The 23,808-nt window shown below is 36.8% G+C and overlaps 1 protein-coding gene across 3 annotated transcripts in view; it reads right to left on the reverse strand.

Annotated features, from left to right (window-relative positions):
• Positions 1 to 23,808, reverse strand: part of CSMD3 (CUB and Sushi multiple domains 3) — a gene marked incomplete at both ends in the record, with an annotated part of 716,885 nt that overhangs the window by 313,936 nt on the left and 379,141 nt on the right. For all 3 annotated transcript variants that reach the window (XM_082479076.1, XM_082479075.1, XM_082479074.1), the window contains 2 exons: positions 2,066 to 2,392; positions 3,845 to 4,027. In XM_082479076.1, the coding sequence (XP_082335202.1) occupies positions 2,066 to 2,392; positions 3,845 to 4,027 (510 nt within the window). The remainder of the gene's footprint in view (positions 1 to 2,065; positions 2,393 to 3,844; positions 4,028 to 23,808) is intronic.

The raw sequence follows: 23,808 nt of genomic DNA on the forward strand, positions 1-23,808 counted from the left end.
ATGTAGCATACTCTTCTGGGAAGGGGGGATGTGGATATACATCTCTCCTTCAAATCATGCAGTTGAAGATTCACTTGTATTCCAGTTAAACCTCTGGAATTATCATACTGTTAGGTGTTAGGGGAAAAGACAGTAATGGGACTAACTATTCATGACATCAGACTTTTGGGAATATCAAAATATCCATCATCTTTTGCCTATTTTGTCTACCTGTTGGCTTGAAAAACTGCTTTGCTACCACTACTGTCAGGAAAAAAAAAAAAAAAAAAAAAAGAAAAGAAAAAAGAAAGAAAAAAAAATCCGAATGAGTGAGGTGGGAGTGAGGTGGGAACAGCTCTGGGTGGAGGATACGACGATCTCCCCAACAGCCACTCTGATATCCCTACCATCTTCTACATACAGTAGCAAGCCTGATACTTCAGGAATTTCCTCTCCTTCTGATTTCCTTCCAGCTCCCCAAAAGGAACAACTTGACTAAACCCAGTCCTTCTTACTTCACTGCTGGGTTGGCAAAATTTAATTTTTAATTTTGCATATGCTCCCAGGAAAGCCTCACACTATATTTTGCAGTGTTATTCATGCTATGGGCTTCCATACTGCATCATCATGTCTGTTCCAGCTGGGAATATATCCTGCCTGGACTTTGGTGTGGGATAAATGCCAAATAATTTGATAGCAACACAACATAGGCAGTTCTTCATATGTCCTTCAGAAGAAATGTAACAATTTTGCCAGCAAAAAGTAAGGAGAATAAGTGCTAATGGTATTTAGTACTGGAGAAGATATTTAATGTCACCTTCAATTATTATGCTGTCAGTAAATGTAGTGCCAAGTAGTAAATGTGGAGCTATTTATGTCTTTGGTTAGTTTCAACCTTTTCACCTTCCTCAGGAAAGAAGCAAGTGAAATACGGAGAACTCAGTTTTAATGGGAAACTCTCTGCCTCTGTGTAATAGATAAACTAAACACAAAAGGTGACAGAAGATGCTGGTTTCCCTTCCAAAAGCTACAATTAGGTAGGTACAATTCAGAGTGCTCAAGACAGAAGCCCAACTACTATTTACTATAGTTACGCTGAATGGCAGTCTAGAAATTTCTCTCCCCACGACTGTTACAGCTGTAAGTCAAAAGTGTATTAATCAGGATATAATTACTATGAACTTACCTCCAGCCTACATACAAGAATACCAAACCGCAGTAGCTAACAAAAGTATGTAAGTATTCTTTTTTTAACATTGTAATGGTGTAGCCAGGCACAACATACAAGCATTTTACATAAGCATGGGAGCAATTTGGTCACCAAAAGGGTAGAGATAGGCAGGTGTGTTGCGCGTATAAGTCATCCAAGTAGAAAAAAAATGCTGAACAAAAGACAAGATAAACACAAGGGACTTTAAATAGACCAGACATCCTCCTGAACACACAGGGACGACTGGCAAAACTTAAAAGAACAGGTTAAGTAGTACCAGAACAGGAATCTTCCTTTTTTGGTAACGGGGAAAATAGCTTAAAATCATCAGCCATAAGGAAGGTAAAACACAGGAAAAGAAGACAAGCTTATTGTGGATTGACTTCTTTCATCAAAGATACCCTATGGCTGCCCCTGTTAACCCTGATGACAAGGAGTTAGCGGGGACTGCAGCTGTCAGCTCCAGGATATTATATACATTCACAGCTAAACTAGCATATGAGTGTTCAAGAGTAACAGTTTTGTATATGTAATGATGTTGATTAACATTATGTAGGATTTAACCAGCAGCACAAAGTGTGTTGTTAACAAATTTAGCAATCTTCTGTTTTACAATTTGAAACTGTCTTGATTTGTCAGTCTTCTAAACACTCCTATCACAATGATCTCTTATGGCATAAATGATAAATTTACACATATTATCAGCCTTAACACTGTATTTGAAAGACAATCTAAACACCTAAATTAGGTATCTCTAGCTATATAGGATTTTTTTGAAGGTGTAATACGATATCATTTTGAAATACTCATACATGTCTCCTAAACTTTATGTTGAAAACAAAACACACACATACATAAAACAATACTATTACTTACTGTTATAAGTGATGTTAAATCCACGTCCTGACATTGAATGGTCAGCTTGAAATTCCAGACGCAAAATATGACCATTACTGGTAAGATGGGATGGAACTTCAGCACCAGTAAATGTTCCTATTATGGGGGAGTCTGGAGAGTCACCATCTTTAACTGCAAGGAAGTCAAACTGAGATTCCAGGTCAAAGTCATTAAAAGAGAGATGGATTCGGCTCCCGGGATCTGAAATAATTGTCCAGATACAGTTCAAGTTATTCCCATATCCCTCTGGATAATCAGGTGAAAGAACTGTTCCCATTGGTGCTGTGAAATTGGAAAGGCAAGGAACTGCCAAAAAAGAGAGAAAGAAATTAGATAACAGAATAAAATATTTAAATAAGGATTTATTTTATTACTAATTTTTTTGTAAGAGACCCTTAAACTTGCTGATTATCTCAACTGAATAATTCAGTATTTGTTATGATCTGTGAAATCAGAAAGAAGGTTCCTTTTGTTTTTATCTTCATATTCCCTTCTCCTCAATGAAACTACCTCCTGAGCAGAGCCCCCAGGTAATAAAGAACATCCTTGTTGCATTGGAAGCCCACAGCAGTCCTTACAATTTACCCATGTTCAACAATCCTTAATCACTTGGCACCACTTATTTTCTCCTTTAGGGAACTGTTTAGATGAGCAGACCTCTCACTGAGCACATTAGAGAGGCAGAAAGTCAATAGCACCCTTATCATTTGTTGTTCACACAGAAGCACAAGAAATTAACCAACCTCAAAGAGACAACAGAGTTGTTTTGTTGTTATCAGGCTAATATTTTATATTCAATCATTTCAGTTAAGCCATATTAAATTGAGTTGCAGGGATGAAAGCAACTGATTGTACTCTGAATATATTTGATATGTACTATTTTAGTGGAAATGTTAAGAAAAGTGTTGCCACAAGTACATATCACAACATTGGTTTTACTTATGTTGTATAATGTAACTGGAAGAGAGCAATAAATGCATTATAATCTAAGATCATACATAATACATGGGCAAAAATGTGAAAAAATTAAACCCTTGAATACATTTCACAGAATCACAGAATCACAGAATCACAGAATTATCAGAGTTGGAAGGGACCTCTAGAGATCATCTAGTCCAACTCCCCTGCTAAAGCAGGATTGCCCAGAGCACATTACTCAGGACTGCATCCAGGCGGGTCTTGAAAATCTCCAGAGAAGGGCACTCCACAACCTCCCTGGGCAGCCTGTGCCAGTGCTCTGTCACCCTCACCGTAAAGAAGTTTTTCTGTGTATTTGAACGGAACTTCCTGTGTACTAACTTGTGCCCATTGCCCCTCGTCCTGTTACTTGGAACCATTGAAAAGAGCCTGGCTCCATCCTCCTTCAGCCCACCCTTTAGATACTTGTACGCCATTCAGCAATTTCTAAACTAAGGATATATATTAATTTATAAGAGTGTCTATAAAAACTCCATTATATACAAAATCTACAGAATCCTACAAAAAAGCCAATAATAAAACATTATATCAAATCACATAAAGACAACTGCTTTAATAGTTACTAGTAAAAGAAAAAAAATACTTTAGCAGTTCTAGAATCTGACATGGGCATAATCATTAGGCAAACCCACCACTGAACAAAAGTAAACTCATCCTGTCAGCAGAATTCATTACATTGTGCTAACTCTGTAATCAATCACACAAATTACTACATATAAAGAAAAACTTATCATAATTCTATATATTAAAAATAATAAGAAAAAAAGATTTGGTACATACAAATACAGATAGGTATGTTTGCAGACCACTGGTTGTTTTCTTGGCAAATGATAGATTTCTCTCCAATTAATTCAAATCCAAACTGACACTCAAACCTTAAAACATCACGGTTAGAAAATCCATCCCCTTCTCTGATACCGTACAACGGTGTTCCAGGATCCCCACAGCTTTCCTTTTCGATTTCTGTTGAAATAAATACTGAATTTATTTCTAGAAGAATAAAACAAACTCCCTGTGCATATATATGCTCACTTCTAGAAAATAACTATACATTACTATAAGCAAACGAAAATCATCTACATAACAACAGTCGCTGAAACGCACCACAGAGTCTGATTTTCCACTCCAGCTTCTCAAGGAGGAAATTCTGTGTAAGGATCTTAGAAAAATCAGAGCTCTTTGTGTTAATAGAGTACTTAAAATTAAAAGGATATGAGGAAAATTATTCCCACTTTATTTTATTTTGTAAAATTTAGGCAAAAATGGTATTAAGTAAAAATTCACTTGTAGTATTTGAGTGCTTAAAACTAGCACCAGAAACAGCATCCCACTGTGTAAACACTGTCCATTTTTCAATACAGCTTAAATTGAAGAACCAATGACATGGCAAAAAAAAGGGAAGTAGTACAACCAAAAGAATTGCTCAAAGTCAAAAGGACTCTATACATAAGTATATATACACATCTATACACATTTATATACACACATATTATGTACACACATGCAAAAATAAACTCTCTACACTCAAATAACATTTTACCTCAGTAGACTCAACCGCAAGGCATCTGAGTGATTCTCTCTTATTTCTACAATTGTTACAGTTATGATATTCTCTCAGATTACTTACCGTCCTCAACTTTCACTGGTAGTTTACAAGCATGGACGGGTCTTCTTAAAAGCATTTCTTGCCCATATGCATTTCAAAAGCTCATAGGGCAATTCAAGCTGGAATCATAGAATGGTTTGGGTTGGAAGGGACATTAAAGGTCATCTAGTTCCAACCCCCCTGCCATGGGCAGGGACACCTTCCACTAGACCAGGTTACTCAAAGCCCCATCCAGCCTGGCCTTGAACACCACCGGGGAAGGGGCATCCACAGCTTCACAGAGCAATTTGTTCCAGTGTCTCGCCACTCTGAGAGTAAAGAATTTCTTCCTAATAGCTAATCTAAATATAGCCTTTTTCAGGTTAAACCAATTACCCCTTTTTCTATCATTACACTGCCTGATAAAGAGTCCCTCCCCATCTTTCCTGTAGGCCCACTTTAAGTACTGGAAGGACTTATATATATATAAGGTCTATAAGGTCTCCCTGGAGCCTTCTCTTCTCCAGGCCAAACAACTGCAACTCTCTCAGCCTGTCTTCATAAGGGAAGAGCTCCAGCCTCCCGATCAGTTTGCAGACCTTCTCTGGACCCACTCCAACAGGTCTTTCTTATGCTGGGGGCACCAGAGCTGAACACAGTACTCCAGGTGGAGTGTCGCAAGAGCTGAATAGAGGTGGAGAATTACCTCCTTCAACCTGCTGGCAATGCTTCTTTTGATGGTCAGGATGCGATTGGCTTTCTGGGCTGCAAGCACATGTTGCCAGCTCATATTCAGTTTTTCATCCACCGGTACCCTCAAGTCCTTCTCCTCAGGGCTGCTCTCAGTCCATTCTCTGCCCAGCCTGTATACATGTTTGGAATTGCCCCAATCCACGTGCAGGACCTTGCATGAGTTTCACATGGCATCACTTCTCTATCCTGTCAAGGTCCCTCTGGATGGTAAACCCTCCTCTCTAGTGCATCAGCCATACCACTCAGCTTGGTGTCATCTGCAAACTGAGCGTGCACTCAGTCCCACTGTCTATGTCCCTGAAAAATATGATACTGGTCCCAATACAGACCTCTGAGGGACACCACTCATCACTGATTTCCAACCGGACATTGAGCCATTGACTGCAACTCTTTGAGTATGACCATCCAGCCAAGTTCTTATCCACTGAGTAGTCCATCTCTCAAATCGATGTTTCTCCATTTTAGAGACAAGGATGTTGTGTGGGACAGTACCAAATGCTTTGCAAAAGTCCAGTTAGATGATATCAGTTGCTCTCCCCTTATCCACCAATGCTGTAACCCCGCCGTAGAAAGCCACTGAATTTGTCAGGCACGATTTACCTTTAGTGAAGCCATGTTGACTGTCGTTGGTCATCTTCTTTTCCATGTGCCTTAACACAGTTTCCAGGAGGATCTGCTCCATGACCTTGCTGGGCACAGACATGTCTCCTTTTTTCCCTTTTTAAAAATGGAAGTTAAGTTTCCCCTTTTCCAGTCAGTGGGAACTTCACTGGACTGCCATGACTTCTCAAATATGATGAATAGTGGCTTAGCAACTTCATCTGCCAGTTCCCTCAAGATCCTTGGATGCAGGTGCCATGGACTTGTGCACATGCAAGTTCCTTAGATGGTCTTGAACCTGCCTGATCTTCTCCTACAGGGGGCGATTCTTCCTTCTCCCAGTCCCTGCCTTTGGATTCTGTGATTTGGGTGGTATGGTTAGAGTACTTGCCAGCGAAGACTGAAGCAAAAACATTGTTGAGTACCTCAGCCTTCTGCATGTTGGCTGTAGCCAGATCTCCTGTTTCACTCATCAAGGACGGAACAGTTTATTTCATCTTCTTTTGTTGTCCTATGTCCCTGGAGAAACCTTTCTTGCTATTTTTCACATCCCTAGTCAAGTTCAGCTCCAGTTGTGTCTTGGCTTTCCTGATCCACTCCTTGAGGTCTGCTGGAAAGGAACTCTGGAGGTCTCTAGGACAGGCTCCTGCTCAAAGCAGGTTCAGCTATAAGGTCAGACCAGGTTGCTCAGGGCTTTATCCAGTTGACTCTTGAAAATCTCCTAGGATGGAGACTGGTCTAGGCAACCTGTTCCACTGCTTGACTGTCCATATGGGAAAAAGTGTTTCCTTATATCTATTCTGAACTTCTTTTGTTCTTAACTTATGCCCATTGTCCTCTCATCCTCCATGCCCCTGTCTTCTCAATAATCTCCTCATAGCCACAGGCAGACTGATATTAGACTCTACTTCTACAGGCTGAAAAAGCCCAGCTCCCTCAGGCTCTCCTCACAGGGCAAGTGCTTGAGTCCCTGATCTCCTTGGCAGCCCTCCACTGAACTCACTTCAGTTAATCTGTCTCTCAAAACTGGATAAGGTATTGTAGATGGAGTCTAAGGAGGGCCAAGTAAAGGAGAATAATCAAGAAGTACTGTTCTTGAGCATATTTGATTGTTTCTCCCAATTTGATGTGGTCTATAAACCTGAAGAGAGTGAACTTATAGCCTCTTCACAGTCAATGACAAAATGGAATATTCCAGAGTAGACTCCTGTGGTACTCTTCTTGCTCTTGGCCTCCAGTACAATATGATCCATTAACCGTTACCCTCTGTCCTGTCATCCAACCTGTTTTTTATGGGGCTGGGTTTTTTGTTTGATCGGTTTATTTTTTTGATGGTTTTTGTTTTTATTTTCTTTTTTTTTTTTTTTTTCACCCAGCTGGTTATCTCCTGAAGTATTCTTGCATCCAAGTCAAGTCATTATATTCACATGTCCAACTCTGGATGAATGGACAGAGCGAAAAGCCTTGATAAGGTTGAGGTAGGCAACATCCACTGCTCTCCCCTTATCCAGCAATCTAGTGATTTATTATAAAAGATCAATCAGCTTGGTCAAGTGTGATTTACCTTGATAGATTCATGCTAGCTGTTCCCAATCAATTTCTTCACTGCCAGGAAATGGCTTTCAAGAGGATTTGATCTGTGCTTTCCCCAGGAATTGAAATAAAGGTCATCTTGTGGTTATAGAGGTCAAGGTTTTGGCTTTTGTTGAAGATCGTGCAACTTTTTTTTCTGGTCTTTGGGGATCTTGCCTAAGCTCAACAGTCAAAGATGATAGAAAATGGCCTTGCAAGGAGATTCACCAGCTTTCTTAGCACCCTTGAATGTAGTCTGTTGTGTCTTAGAAACTTTTAAGGAAAATGTTGTGCTCAAGATATGAAACATGGGAATGCATTCATCATCTACAAATACAGGAAATATGGTACATAGGTAATAGAAATTCAATACAAAATGTTTGGTTTTTTTTTTTCCTTTTCTATCCCAGCTATCACAAACGCCTTTCATGAGAGAAAGAATAATAAAAATAGCAACATAATAATACCAACAAATATCCCTTAACCATAGTTTGAAAATTTCTCTTTAAAGGTCTTGCTGCCACTTTTTATGTTGCCACATTTGGTATTTTGACTATGAGGAAAAAAACAAACAACAAGTGTTTTATATTAACTCAAATAATTTTTCTAGGGTCATATTGTCAGCAGCATACGCCTCATTTCTCACAGCTTTCAGCTATTAATGCTCTGACTACAATTGAAATGTGACAAAAAGCAAATAATGAACATTCCATTTTAACAAAGAAATGAAAAAGAGTTGAAGATTATGTAAAAAAAGGACTTCATAGAGATTTGAAAGGCTTTATTATTCTGTTTGATTAAAGAAAAATCAAAACCAACAAAACTAAACCATCTAACAAAAAGCACAACAAACAACATTTCCTGTTGCTTTATTTGTATCTGTTCAAATAGTTCTAGGAAAAGAAGAATATAATTCATAATTAAAAAAAAAAAAAAGACAAAAAACAGGTTCAAACTCTCCCCAGACCACAGACATCCAATAAAAGTTAAAACTGTCCTGAAGAAACAATGTAAAATATCCCAAAGAAGACACAAGTCACTCCTCCTAGCTTCAACGTTGATGAGATTGTTAATGTAAAAAACTTACAGAACTACTCAGGTTTTAACCAATGAAGAAATAAAAAGTTTTCCTAGGCTGTCCTGATAGACTAATAATATTATAAATGCTTAACTCACTTTACATTTCATTTGAGAAGACAAATGTATTCTATAAACTTGTTCAACAAGTGATTTCATCAAGTAACCTAATGTAGTTTTCTCATAGAATATATGCTAGACAGTAAATGTATTCATACCTACTTATATTTATTCTCTTTGGGGCTACTATTCTGATGCAGCTGCTGGGACAATAGATTTCTCTAATTATTATTTTATCCTAAATAGCAAGAGATTCCAAGTTTTTGTCAAATTTAGAAAGATATGTAGTTGAGCAAAGCTGATGCAATAAAAGCTCATCATCTTCTACCAGACATCCCTATTAGGAAGACTTAAAGGAACTGATTCTGAATTCAAAAACTTCTTAGGCAGAACATAATTATTTACAGGAGTTAGTTGGAAAAAAATACTATTTTCCTTTATGCTATGTGATTGTTGTATTTGGGAGATTACATCCATAGGCTTATATTTCATTTTCTTTCATAAACGAAATTAAGTTGAAAAAGATGTTATTTGAATGACAGTTTTAAATTAAATAAACCATCCCAAAACCCCATTCATGTCCATTTACATTTATAGCAGATCTTTCCTTTGTTATTTTAATCTTTCTTGCACGCCTTGCTTACACCACTTTTACTGTCTCTGTAAATTTCATGCTAACACCAATTCATTTCTAAATTTTAAACAGAATATTTTTGTCATGACTTAGCTCTCCTTAGAAACAGAAATCTCAGTGGTTTGTTTTTTTGTTTCATGTTGGGTTTTTTTTGACTGAAGTGCAAATAGCTTTTAGATTTATTTAAAGCATGTCAGCAAAATTCCTTTGAAACAGACAACAAAAGAAAAAAAACAAAACCAACCTCTTTACTGGGCTTTTGTCAGATAACCACATTTTAAATAACATGATTTTAGGAAAGATCACTATTTCATCTTCGTTTGAAATCACTAAGGCGGCAAATGATATTCCTATTCACATTTTTTACTGCTTGTTCTAGCACTCTTGTTTCAGCTTCCCTGCACTGCATTTGTTTCAACAACGCTTAAGAAATTAGGTTCAGAACCTGACAAAGTCTCATTTCTTGATAAACTTACACTAGTCCCTCATAGTAAATAATTAATTTATGATAAATAGAAATTATTTTATGGTTGTTTAAGATTAACAGAAGAAACAGTAAGTTTTCAAACAGCTCCATTAGTAATGCTATAATTAAAACCTTAACAAAATAATATAAAATTGGAAACTTCAGTATGAGTCACCAAATAGCGAAGAGAAATAAAAGGTATTATGGCCTACCCTCCTGGAACATAGCTTGAATTCCTACAACAAAGATGCATGTAAGAGTCCACTGCTTTGTTTTAGTTTGACTAAAAATGTCACTAATTATAAGACATTCTTTCATATATTGCACATGTATAAGAAAGTTGCAATTCACAGCAGAAGTTGGTATAGAGTATACTTTAGTGGAAACACTATTTCTACAGGATACTGCATAGTATAAGTATTTGGAAGAATTTTATTCTGTATGTCTACCTTTGAAAAGTCAAAAGTAATCTTATTGCTTAAGTACATTTCTTTGTATTTTATTTTATATTTTGATTACTTTGTATTTTTATATTTTGATTTGTGTTCTCTTTTATGATTTATTCTGCTTTTTAAGATTTGCAGTTCATGTTGGCTACAATAAGAGACGGTTAGGATGGATTTTTCTTTTGCTGTGGTCACTACCACTGACTTAAAAATCTGTGATCCAAAAGACAAGTATTGCTATTTGTGCCTGAGAAAAAAAAAGCACTTATGCTAGTATTATTTCTGTTAGAAAGTCCTTTCTTTCTTTGTAGTCTTATAAAAAAAAAGAAACACCTCTAAACATAAATCCAGTTGTTAAATGTATTAATAATGAATTAGACATGATCTTTTTAGGTTTAATGCTTTTGAGAGGGAAAAAAAATCCATTTTTGGTTTCAGAAATTATTTCACATAGAAGGACATTAACAAGAAAAGGAGACATGATTTCTGGTGATGTTAGAGATCTAACTTTTTTTAAAGACTAAGTCCTTTTGAAACTGTTTAGGATACTTATTATTTTGGAAACTTGGTCATACAAAATTGATGTTTGTGGTTGCAGTGCACTGAATGGAGCTTATAATTGCCAACATATTTTCTAAGAAGAAATATCTATAAAAATATCAAATTATGGGGGGAGGGGGAGAAATAAAAACAGAAAGGAAATTAAGGTAAGCATCTCATTCTGTTTTAAATTATCTTTTTGTTATTTTTGTGTATCTCACTGGAGGTTTCTGTAGATTTCCAGTCGGTGATGCACTGAAGAAAGAGCCCAAAGCTACAGTAGCTACCGGTATAGGGGTACCACAATAGGAATGTTCTTTTTCTCTTATTGTCTGTCTTTGTGAAGGACAGACACATTCTGGAGGTGACTAAATGGGCCTTGGGGAAAATAAATGGTCACTTACTACACAAATGCATTTTGACATAGTGGCACTGGAATTAGGGCTTGAAGAGGTAACTTGTCTATCTTTTCCCTCCTGTAACTCAAGGGAAAATAAAAGATAAGAATGTGATTCTTATAAAGGAAAATAATTTCGAAATGAATTTCCATCACTGAAAGTAACATTTTACACATATCACAAGTGCTCAACATTTCTAGTATAAGGAAAAATCAGTTACAGTCATTCTCCATGACAACAGATTTTTCAGAGCACAAGTTATATTTCCATGATTTTTATTGTATAATTTATCTTTTTTTTTTACCATAAGCATAAAATATTTCATAATTATGTTCTATTATATATTGTATGGACTTATAGACTTTACAGATATACATACTTCCTTCTTTTCCTATTCAGTTCTGTATTCTGTCTTTAAAAGTTATTTACTAGTCAGCCAACAATAAGCTGGCCCAGCTAATGAATGAGCCCTGTGGGTCTTTATATAATAGCTGCACCTCCAATAAAATAAGTTGTTCTCTTAATTTAGGTTTAGAAAATGAACTGTTCTGTAGAACTTTATCCACACAAACAGTTTAATAGCACCATGGGACTTCTCATTCATATAAATGTTCACAAAAGCTGGGGTTCATGTACTTATATTTGGAAAAAAAAAATAGTTGTACATACGAACTGAAATAGCACAGCACTGGTTCAAAAAATAAATCAAAATGCTCAAATACACTCAACTAAAAGTTGTATCTTCTCTTTATGGAATTGCCTTTAGAATTTAATGCAGGATGATATTTTTTCCACAAACTTTTAAAACATATATTAAAATTTACAGACACCTGTCTTTAGGATAAGTTAAAAATTCTGGTAGCTCAGTACTATTTGCTAAGTTTAAAATGTCTTTCCTAGAACATTCTACCCCGTATTACCTTGCTGGCATCTCCCATGATTCACTTTGCTTAAAAGCTATTTAGAACGTTCAGAAGCCCACCAAGTTAAACGACAGGGGCATTAAGTCTAATTTCAGCCAAAATCATAAACAGAAATATTTAAATTCTAAGAGAAAGACAGAAGAAATAATAATCTGAGGTTTATCAGCATGCTTAGCAGTATTTAGACCTAAAAGAAAAATAGCATAACCTGTTACAAATTTTGGGTCTTATTTTACAGAATGCTTTTATGTTTGAGTACGTGCTTTGGGACTGCAGTAAATTTTAAGTACCACCCATAATAAAAACACTGTCTGATTTGATGCCTGAACTAATAAGAAAACATAGTTTAATACGCAGAAAATGCCCAAGATGACTCACATCTACTATTTGTTACATTACACATCATAGTCTGACAAACTAATAGCTAACCTACACTTACTATTTCCAAGCTCTTTGTATAAAATGCAACATTTTTGTGACCTAAAAAACAAAGCATGAAGAAATCATTAGTAGTGCAGGAGAATATTCATTTAGTAGAATATTTCGTTACATTTGTTTCCTGCCAACTGGAAAAGGGGAAAAATAACCCCTGTTTTCAAAAAGGGAAATAAGGAAGACCCAGGGAACTATAGGCCAGTCGGTCTCACCTCTGTGCCTGGCAAGATCGTGGAGCAGATCCTCCTGGAAACTCTGCTGAGGCACATAGAAAACAAGGAGGTGATTAGTGACAGCCAGCATGGCTTCACCAAGGGCAAGTCATGCCTGACAAATTTGGTGGCCTTCTACGAATGGGTTACAGCAGTGGTGGACAAGGGAACACCAACTAATGTCACCTACTTGGATCTGTGGAAAGTGTTTGACACTGTCCCACACGATATCCTGGTCTCTAAATTGAAGAGACATGGATTCGACAAATGGACCACTTGGCAGATAAAGAACTGGCTGGATGGTCGCACTCAAAGAGTTGCGGTCAGCGGCTCGATGTCCAAGTGGAGAGCAGTGACGAGTGGCATTCCTCAGGGGTCGGAACTGGGGTCTGTACTGTTCAACATCTTTGTCGGGGAATGGCTGGAGAGCAGCCCTGAGGAGAAGGACCTGGGGGTGCTGATTGACGAGAAGCTCAACATGAGCCAGCAATGTGTGATCGCAACCCAGAAGGCCAACCGTATCCTGGGCTGCATCAAAAGAAGTGTGGCCAGCAGGTCAAAGGAGGTTTTTCTGCCCCTCTACTCCGCTCTTGTGAGACCCCACCTGGAGTACTGCATCCATCTCTGGAGTCCCCAACAGAAGAAGGACATGGACCTGCTGGAGCGTGTCCAGAGGAGAGCCACAAGGATGATCCGAGGGCTGGAGCACCTCTCCTATGAGGAGAGACTGAAAGAGTTGGGGATATTCAGCCTGGAGAAGAGAAGGCTCCGGGGAGATCTTATTGTGGCCTTCCAGTACCTAAAGGGTGCCTACAGGAGAGCTGGGGAAGGACTTCTTACTAGGGCATGTAGCGATAGGACGAGAGGGAATGACTTTAAACTGGAAGAGGGCAGGTTTAGATTAAACATTAGGAAGAAATTTTTCACTTTGAGGGTGGTAAGTCACTGAAGAGGTTGCCCAGAGAGGTTGTTGAGGCCCCATCCCTGGAGGTGTTCAATGCCAGGCTGGACATGGTCTGAGGCAACCTGGTCTAGTGGGAGGTGTCCCTGCCTATGGCAGGGGGGTTGGAACCCGATGATCTTCAAGGTCCTTTCCAACCTAAACCATTTTATGATTCTATGATTAAAACTTAGTTTTTAAGCACTGTGTTATTTTTTTAAATATACAGTTAAAGTAAATTTTTATCTGTTATTTGGATTATTGACTTTGTTTATGAACTTTACAGATCATGGTGCTTTGCAAATTTCAACCAAATTAGTGAGAATGTAGATTCAATTCAACAAATACTCAAGATACCTTACTCTGTCTTTATGTCCAAAGCTACCTCTGTTTGAGGATGAACCTATTGCTTCACCTTAGGGGATCATAGATTCCTATAGAATTCTGCCATCTCCTTTTTGTTTGTTTGTTTGTTTTTCTTGCATTAGCCATTTTGTCCCATTCCTCATGTATTTGATCAGATAGTAGCAAACTCCATTTATGATACAGTATTAGCAGAAAAAAAAAGTATATAAAAAAATAAAATCGTGGCCAAACTGGTGGTGAAATTAGAGTAGCACAACATGAATGAAAAAGTCTATCTGCTTCTTTCTGAAGTTCTAGTTGGCTTCTGAAAAAAACTCCAGTAATAAATAAATGTAAAAGTATTGGATTGAGGTGGGTAGAAGAGAAAATTATAATTGTATGTCAACTCCATATCCAAATCCCCAAATATAAGCAACTCCTTTAAGATATCTCACCAACTTTGTACAGGGAGTAATAATAATAATAATAATAATAACAACAATATATTTCAGAGAATGCAGAAGATACAATACTTAAAGGCAATTAAAAGGACTGTTAATGGCCTTGAAGGTCAGAGGCTCAAATATGACTAGCTAGAAGATTTATGGTATCACAATTACCATACAGATAAGTAAACCATAAAATCCAGCAAGGAATTCTTAAAAAGTACAGGGGAGCTGGAACATATAAACACAGACATTTCAATGTGCAAAGATTCTAAAGAAGATGATAACAAACTTTTTGTAGACTTAATACCATGATTGATATGATAAGTTTTGAATTTAACTTCTTGATTTTATGTTATATACTATTAATAGCATAATGCACATTACAGTAAGTAGCTACTTGAGTAAAAAGCACAAGAAATAAATATGTAGTCACTATAATATGTACAGTTATAAGTATTAAAATGAACAATAGCAATAGTATAAAGCATACAGAAAAAGCTGTATCATATTTCTTTATCATTCTACACTATAGGAATAAAAGAGATTCCCGGGATTATCTAAAAGCTAATTACCATACCTCACCTTTTTACTCTGTACTCTAATTTGTCAAACCTAACATCAAATTTACTCCTCATTTTGACTTCAGATTAATTTAATGTTAAATCTGAATTTTCTGGGTTTGTGGTTTGATGCTGATAATATTTTGACTTATTTCAATTAATTGCACTGAAGAAATAAAACATTAACCACTCCTTTATTGGTATGTTTTCAGTCACCAACACTTTAGCTTTTGGTTGGTTTGTTTGGGGTTTTCCTCTTTTCTAAAAACTTAAATAAAACAACAAACATATCAAAAATCTAAATATAACTATATATTTTTTAATCCGGTGATTATTCTGCCCTGGGAGCATTACAGTGACTGAAGGAGAGCAAAGTAGCTAGAAGCCAGTAACCGTGTACCAATACTAGAGTATTGGTGCATATCAGAGAAGTCAGAGAAATGAGTAGACTCATTTTCCTCTTCCAAATTCTCCTGCTTCTAGCACTTGCTAAATTTCTGTGGGAAAATTGCTAAATCCCAGTATCTTGTTACTTCCAGATTTGCTTGCAAAAAACAGCTGGCATTTTATCATTTGATAAAATTTCACTTAAAGTCGTGAGAATCACCAGCAATGTTTGTTTTACATTTATGTTGTGCTCAAGAGATTTCTGCTTCCGGAATAACTTTATTCCCCAGAACCCTATCATTATGGTCTTTCTCCTTCAGCCTCATCGCAGCCTTATTGTTTTGTTCCAGTATAATTTTGATGTGAAGAGAAGATGCATGTCAGGGGAGGCATGTTTTACCCTCCCACTATGTTCTCCTGAAGCTGCAGTGTGTATATACACCTTTATATTCCTCTTTGCCTATTCAGTGCCTCTTTGCTCCCCAGCCACTACAACTTTGAATCAACACCACCTTTCCTTTTCAGCTAATTTCCCTCTATCAAGAATCTAGAGAATGGGCAGGTATGTTACATTTGCTCTCATTAACGTAGTTACTTCAGCCTGGAGGAACTGCGTTTGGGCATATTTAACTAATTCCTGGCAGCTTTTCCTGAGTGTACCTGACTTTAGCTGGACTAAAGACTGATCACTGGATAATTCGAAGAAAGTTTCATGCAACTACCAACATTTTTATTTTAAAGGTTAACGTACAATTCCACATTCTGGAGTGGATCTATATATCACATAGCTGCATCTCAAATAATAAAGTTGTTCTATTAAAGAGAGAAAACATCTATCAATTTCAGCAGCTGTCCCTTAGTATAACTTTTAACAGCAGACAACCAAGCTGTTGGCTTTCTTTATGGAACTACAGAAACTAAGCACTAGCAAATGTAAGAGTAAATGGAAAAATAATACCAAGGAATCTTAGATAAGTTTGTGATCCTTTACATGAACAGTTCCAATGAGAACACACAGAATATCCCTTAGACCACCAGTTACTGCCTGGCCTGTCAAAAGGAAGCAATGTGAATGGATAGTCACCACATGCAGAAATGTCTGAAATAATTTTTAAGGTAGGATTAAGCCTAAAATCCATTTATTAGCAGTTACATAAATTCTGTATTTTTTGTGTCGGAATCCTCTTTATTTAAGTGGATGGGTTTTTTTTTCTCATTTTAAAATAAGAATGGTTTTCTTCCACAGACTAAATAATTTGATTTCAATAAGAAAAATATAAGCATGTTGTTAAATACCATAAAGAGACTGAAGCTGTAGAGATTGTGGTCCTTTAATGTTTAGAATATATTCTAAGTTATGGTAAAAATATGCAATATAACATTTTACCAAAATGAGCAGCAGCAGGAAATTCATTTGTGTCAGTGCTGATTCGACTAAGTCATTTCACTCATCTTTAGAAAATCTTCAGGAAAATAGAATATTTCAGTAGATTCAGTAGCTTCATCTGCATCTGTCAGTATGATTTTGAAGATCATATAATTGAAAATAAACTGTTTCAGGGGATTTTTTCTGGCACTATGGGAGTCAAGCAGACTTGTACATACACGTTGACCCTTCTGTTCTGAATCATGCTGTCCTTTTTCTTCTTATATGGCAAACGTGCAGATGGAAGTCCAAGTCCAAGACTATTGAAGCTATCATCCAGAATCACTCTTGACATATCCAGAATTCATCTGTTGACAACTGTGAACTTATTTGCAGCTAGTATATCATCTGTTGAACCTTTCAAATGTGTTGATGTTACTTTTACTGACAATATCAAGACAGGCAATTTTTGAACCTGCACCAGCTCTGCAGCTCTTCTTTAATGGCAATAAGTAACTCCTGTCCTCCAGTGCCTCGAATGATTCCATGATGGTTATCTGCATCTTATTCTGAATATATGTGTGACTATACACCACCACCATGGTTTTAATTTGGTAGTTACTTTATCATTATTATAACTTTCAAATTTTGCTAAGTTAAACATCTAGTCAGGATGTTCCAGCTTGCTTTTGCCTTTGCTGAAGGTCACAGAATAGAGCAAAACATAAAGTCTATAGAGAAACAGTTCCCAATTCTTATTAAAAAAAAAAAAAAAAAAAAAAAAAACAAACAAGCAAAACAAGCAAAAACAAGCTGTGTGTTGATCCACTCACACAGGAGTAATAGTATGAATGGTAAAAATAAACACCTACACAGCACTGAAAAAAACAGTAGTTATGAGAAACAATGGAACACCTTGAACTTCTCAAGTAGAATTAGACAATGTGAATTATGCAGCAAGAGGCTGACAATTATCATTTATAGTGATATTTGCTCCACAATATCAACTAGTTGCATCTGCCTGTTGCCTGTTGATATTTTCTCAGAGAGTATGCACACTATGGCAAAATATTTGTCTATCATGGGGCCTATCAGCAAAATCTTCCTGTCTGCCACTTATATCACTCAATCTAGCCACTATTACACTATGTTATGACAAGTAATATTATAATATCATTGTCATTGACATGTCAATACCCATGTCAAAATTATTTATTCATCACATATTCTTTATAAGGGTTTAACTCATGTATCTCACTTATCTAAGCAATAAACCCATTCCATTCTGAAACTGCTGTTTCAGAGAGGCCTCTCTATTTCTACACAGAGCTTTGGGTTCAGGTGGCTTTACACTCTCTATGTGCTTTGCTTTCTGGCCCAGGTTTCTGGTCCCATAATCCCTCATCCTGCTCCTTTCTAGTTTGGTCAGTTATTCCCTTCTAGCACAAGGCAATCATATATTTCCAAAAGGAAACAAGGGTGGACTAAAAAGGAATCCAAAACCATAAAAAACCCCAAACACAAAACCCCAGAACAACTACTGCTATGCCCCAAACAAACACAAACAAAGACAATTGCCAGTTTCACTCTAAAAAGACAGAGCAGGGTTTGCTCCTATAAAAATCATACAGTGAGTTTTTATTGGCTTTGGTAGGGCAAAGTTTTGGTAAGGCAAGGTTTTGGTAGCTGGGGGTCTGCAGGGGAATTTCTGTGAGAAGAGGGCCCCATGTTGCACAGAGACAGCTCCAAGAAAGACCTGCTGCTGGTCAAAGCTGAGCCCATCAGCGATGCTGGTAGTGCCTCTGTGATGATATATTTAAGAAAAGGTAAAAAATGTTGCAAAGCAGCTGTGAGAGAGGATTAATAAAAATGCGAGAGAAACAGTCCTTGAGGCATGAAGGTCAGTGAAGGAAGGGGAGGAGGTACCCCAGACGCTGGAGCAGAAATTCCACTGCAGCCCATGCAGAAGACCACAGGGAAGCACGTTGTCCCCCTGCAGCCCATGGGGGTCTACGCTGGAGCAGATATCCACACTGAAGCCAATGGAGGACCCCACATTACAGCAAGTGGATATGCCCAGAAAGAAGCTGCAGCCCATGGACACTCCGTGCAGGAACAGGCTCCTGGCAGGACCTGTGACCACGTGAAGAACAGCCTATGATGGAGCAGGTTTTCTGGCAGGACCTGTGGCCCATGCAGGACCCACGCTGGAGCAGTCCATTCCTGAAGGAATGCACTCAGTGGAAAGGGCCCATGCTAGAGCAGTTCTTGAAAAACTGTAGGCTGTGGGAAGGACCCCACGCTGAAGCAGGGGAAGAGCATGAGGAGGAAAAAGTGGCAGAGACAAAATCTTATGACCTGAACACAATCCCCATTCCCCATCCACCTGTGTCACTTGAGGGAAAGAGAAGGTAGAAGTGTTGGGAATGAAGGAGTGAAGTTGAGCCTGGGAAGAAGAGTGGGTGGAGGAGTGTTTTTATTGTTTTTGGTTTTGTTTCTCGCAATTCTACTTTATTTTTAATTGGCAATAAATCAATTAAATCTTTCCCTAGTTGAGTCTGGTTTGCCTGTCACAGTAACTGGTGAGTGGTCTCCCTGTCCTTATTCTGACCTGTGATTTTTTTTGTCTTATTTTCTTCCCCTGTCCTGCTGAGGAGGGGGAGTGAGAGCAGCTTGATGGACCTGTGACGGCCAGCTAAGGTTATCCACCACCGACTTGCATCCAAATTACATCTAAATTCATCTGTTGAATGTAGATTCTTTTCAAGTTAGAAATGCAGTGCTCTCACACCCCCACCCTACCCCTAAAAAAGGAAATAAGAAAAGTATTGCTAGAAGCTCTGATTAGACTACATCTTGGACTGAGCTCTCAGGGATTTTAGTTTCTATAACCTAAATCCTCTTAAACAAGTGAGTAAGCCTATGCAAATTGGAATTTTACAAACTGAATCTGGTTAGATATTCATCCCCTTGCCAAATTTCAGGTCACTGATCCAATGTGTAAGAATACTAGAACTTGTTGAAAAGGTTGCCAGATTATTTTTGGTGGCTACAAAAGAATGCCTTTTCCTGAAGCCATGTTCTTCAAAGCTGCTGAATTGTTTTGCTTGAATTTGCCCATAAACACCTTAAGTGAGACAGCCATTGATTACATATAATTTCAGCCCAAACAGTTAAAGCTCAGCATTTCCAAATGGTAAAATAAAGAATAATTAAATAGGTCTTATCTTACTTAGGAAATGATGATTCAACCTCAGAGTAATGCATCAGCTTCATCAATAATACGTTTTATTGTTCCAATCTCTATTATGGTTAAAATATACAAATTAGAGAGAAAAGATTATTTGCATATCGATGGGAGAAGATTAAGTAAAATTAAGAAAGATACTTCCCCACTATGTCAAATACTGGCAAGAGCACTACTATGACTGTGTGTCCAAGCTGTTTGAAATATTTAAATATTTATCTCTCCAGTATTTAAGTATTGGAGAGATGTCGAAGTGATGATGAGAGTGAATTTTCCAATTCATGTATTGAAGTAAACGTCAATCTATAAAATGCATGTGATCTGCTTTTAGTGCATATTTGAACATGAGAAAGATTTAGAAATATCTAAAGAGCATGAAACAAAGGTATAAAATTCCAAACTGTATGTACATTCAATTTAATACCAAATTTTTAAAGATTAAAATACTTAATTAATAACTAGAACAAAAAATGTGGTTTCTAAATTATAAAGCTACTTAACTGATGATTGAATACCTTTTTAAACTATATGTTCTAGATCAATTAGAGGCCACTGAAAATAACCATCTAACAAAGTATAGAAGCACATCAGTTATTCTTCCTGTCATTTTCCCCCTCTCATGTTCTGCCTCACCCGCTCCCTGTACTGAGCCTTACTGACAGCTTATACAATTTATAATATAAATAAATATATTATTTATTAAAATAGAAATATAATGAAATTAAGATCACAGAAAACAAGAGCACTGTTTCAGACTGATTCAAAACATATTCAAGAACTGTTTAGAAACATTCATTAGATTTTCAGTTTGTACTGATATATGGTACCATGCCTTTGTCTGAGGTTTAATACATAGACCTCACTTTTTATAATGTGTATTAATGAAATTTTTATTAAATATGAGAAGAAAAGAGAAAATAAAGTTCATATGATTCAGAAAATACTGTTCAGACATCTTACAGACATATGATGCTTATTAAAGTGCAACATCACATACAAGTTACAGCACGGACTAAACAAATCGTTTAGGTTAGAAGGGACTTCTGACTGTCCTTTAGTCCAAATCCCTGCTCATGTTACTTTATTTTGCTTACTAGATATAGCTCTTCAGCTGTCTTAGTGATGCATAGTAGTGCTAATTGTCACGTAATGTTCAAACTTTTTTTTTTTTAATAGGTCACAAGAAGTTAGCATGTTGACCCTGAGCTATAGTTTTGGCCAGATATTACCAACTGCTTTTTTCTGCCTACAAAATAAAATGTAGAGAAATAATATATTTTTTACGCTTACTTTATTGTAAATATGTCATGCGGATATCTCTGCTAAAGCTGAATCCAGCATTACAGATCTTGCAAAGACCAGTTAAGCTAATAACTTATTTTCATACCTATATAACTTTACATTTTTATAACTTGTACAATAGAGAAAAAAATTAAGTGGAAACAATAGATTTGAAAGTAGGATCCAAGAGCTGTTGAAGAGAAGACAACACTTTCTGTTATACAGTGCCTTTGAACAAAAGGCTATTCTGTATATTATTACACTTGCTGCTAGTGATAAATATGACTGCACTCCTGGCGCTAAAGAACTATTGCACACCTAATATATGAGTTATAAATGCTGTAAATTTCAACAAAATTAGTGTTAACTCGAAGAATCAAGATAACCTTGTTTATAAACGCATCACAAATGAGTATGGGGCTATGGCATATTAAATGACAAGGAGTCAACTCATGGAATAACTAAGCTGAGCACCCACACAGTTGTGTCTTGGACTAAAGGTGCCATCCTCCACGTCTGTCAGTGTTTAAGCGGCATTTGGACAATGCCTTTAATAACATGCTTTAACTTGGTCAGCCCTGAACTGGTCAGGCGGTTGGACTAGATGATCTTTGTAGGTCCCTTCCAACTGAAATTATTCTATTCTATTCTATTCTATTCTATTCTATTCTATTCTATTCTATTCTATTCTATTCTATTCTATTCTATTCTATTCTATTCAAGAGTGCTCACTACAGACACTGCATTATGAAGGACTATAAGTACTGCTGGTAAGGATAAACAACAGCAGGAGTAGAATTTATAATCCTGACTTAAAACAAAAAGTGAACCTGATTCAACTCAGGAAACCATTATAAATACGGTTTAAAAAACTAGGCATCGAAACTTATAGCAAGGAAAGCACAAAACTAAAATGTCAGATTAGAGAAGCAGAGACATAACTGCGTAAGCAGGGAAAATAGTGCTGCTATTGCCATCTACTCAATACACTGTAAATTACTAAAGTTTCTTGTAAAAAAAGTTCAGCATAAGTACTGAAGAAAAGCAGATATAGTTTGATAAAGTATGACATAACTTCTCATCTCAGAAATAAGTATGGCTACCTTTTATTGCTTTTATAGACAGAGCGAGTCTCAAATACCACAGCTACATACATCCTGTTAGTGGTTCTGCTATTTTCAGAGACAGATTAGACTACCTGAATGTATTGTATTCTGAAACAGAAGGTACATTAAAATAAAAATGCAGGAAGAGTAATTCCATACCTGATGAGTTCTGGGCTATGTATTGGGCACCTTTATATTGAGCAGAGATGTTTTCCATTTCAAGTATGTAAAAGGGTAATAAGACAATCATTCTGAAAGAGTTGCATGACACTTCAGTTTTGTTCTTATAAAATTCACTAATAAAAAACACACAAAAATCAAGATACTTATGACACTTGCTACACCTTTTGATTTTACAGTTGTTATGTACTTTTGGAACACATTAGAGAATGCATTATTAAAACCTTTGAATCTTCTTAGAGTTGATCTCATCAATATTACAGTAAAAGTTGAAGAACAGCAATATTCACCTTTGTGTGGAATCTGGTAAATCACTGACTGTGTTTAGGATTATTCTGTAAATAAAGACACTGCAAAGGTTATTCACAGATCTCCCCTAGTTGTAAAGCCATTGTTTAACCATGCACAAGCTCTGTGTCATGGAACCACAAACCTGTCCTGATTAGATGGATCCCATGTTATTTTTGAACCAGTGTAAAGGACTGCTCACTGAAACTCAAACATTTACATTGCTAGATCCTGTATTACTGCAATGTGAATACTGGTAGCTCTGGTTATGCGCCTGGGCAAGTTCTTTCTTGAATCCACAGGAACAATACTGACAAAACCTTGCATCTAGAGTAATTACATCAAAGCACTTGAAGATGAAATAACTTTTATTCAAATTGTGCATACATCACATGACAGCCCAGTTAGAAGGATTTAAGCAAATGACAGTGTGAATAGCCTGGTGGCCAGAAAAAATTACTTTGATCTGCCTATTACCATTTTCATTTACCTATGACATGAAATATAGATGATAAAGTGAAAAAATGAAGCTGAATACTATTTGGAAATCTGTTGTCTTTCTCAGAAGCTCAGATGATGTATAAGTAGTGATAAAGATTACAAGTAAGTTCAGGAGCGCAACTATAGCGGCTTGCTTACTGTTTCCGATTCAAGAGAAATGGCATGGCTTCTTGACAGGACAGACTAACGATCTCAAGCACCTTATGTCACTTCTGCTAGAACACTGAGAGCACAAAATGAGTTTTCCAACAAAGTATCTGGAGATAATTATAGATTTATTATTCCAAGTGATATGCCAGCAAATATAATACACCTGGGCCACAACAAATCAACAAACCCTTAGAACAAAACAGCAATTATGCAGCAATTACCTCCATTGTCAGAGCTGGATGT

This window comes from Vanellus vanellus (assembly GCF_965231255.1).
Source record: "Vanellus vanellus genome assembly, chromosome: 2".
Lineage (NCBI taxonomy): Eukaryota > Metazoa > Chordata > Aves > Charadriiformes > Charadriidae > Vanellus > Vanellus vanellus.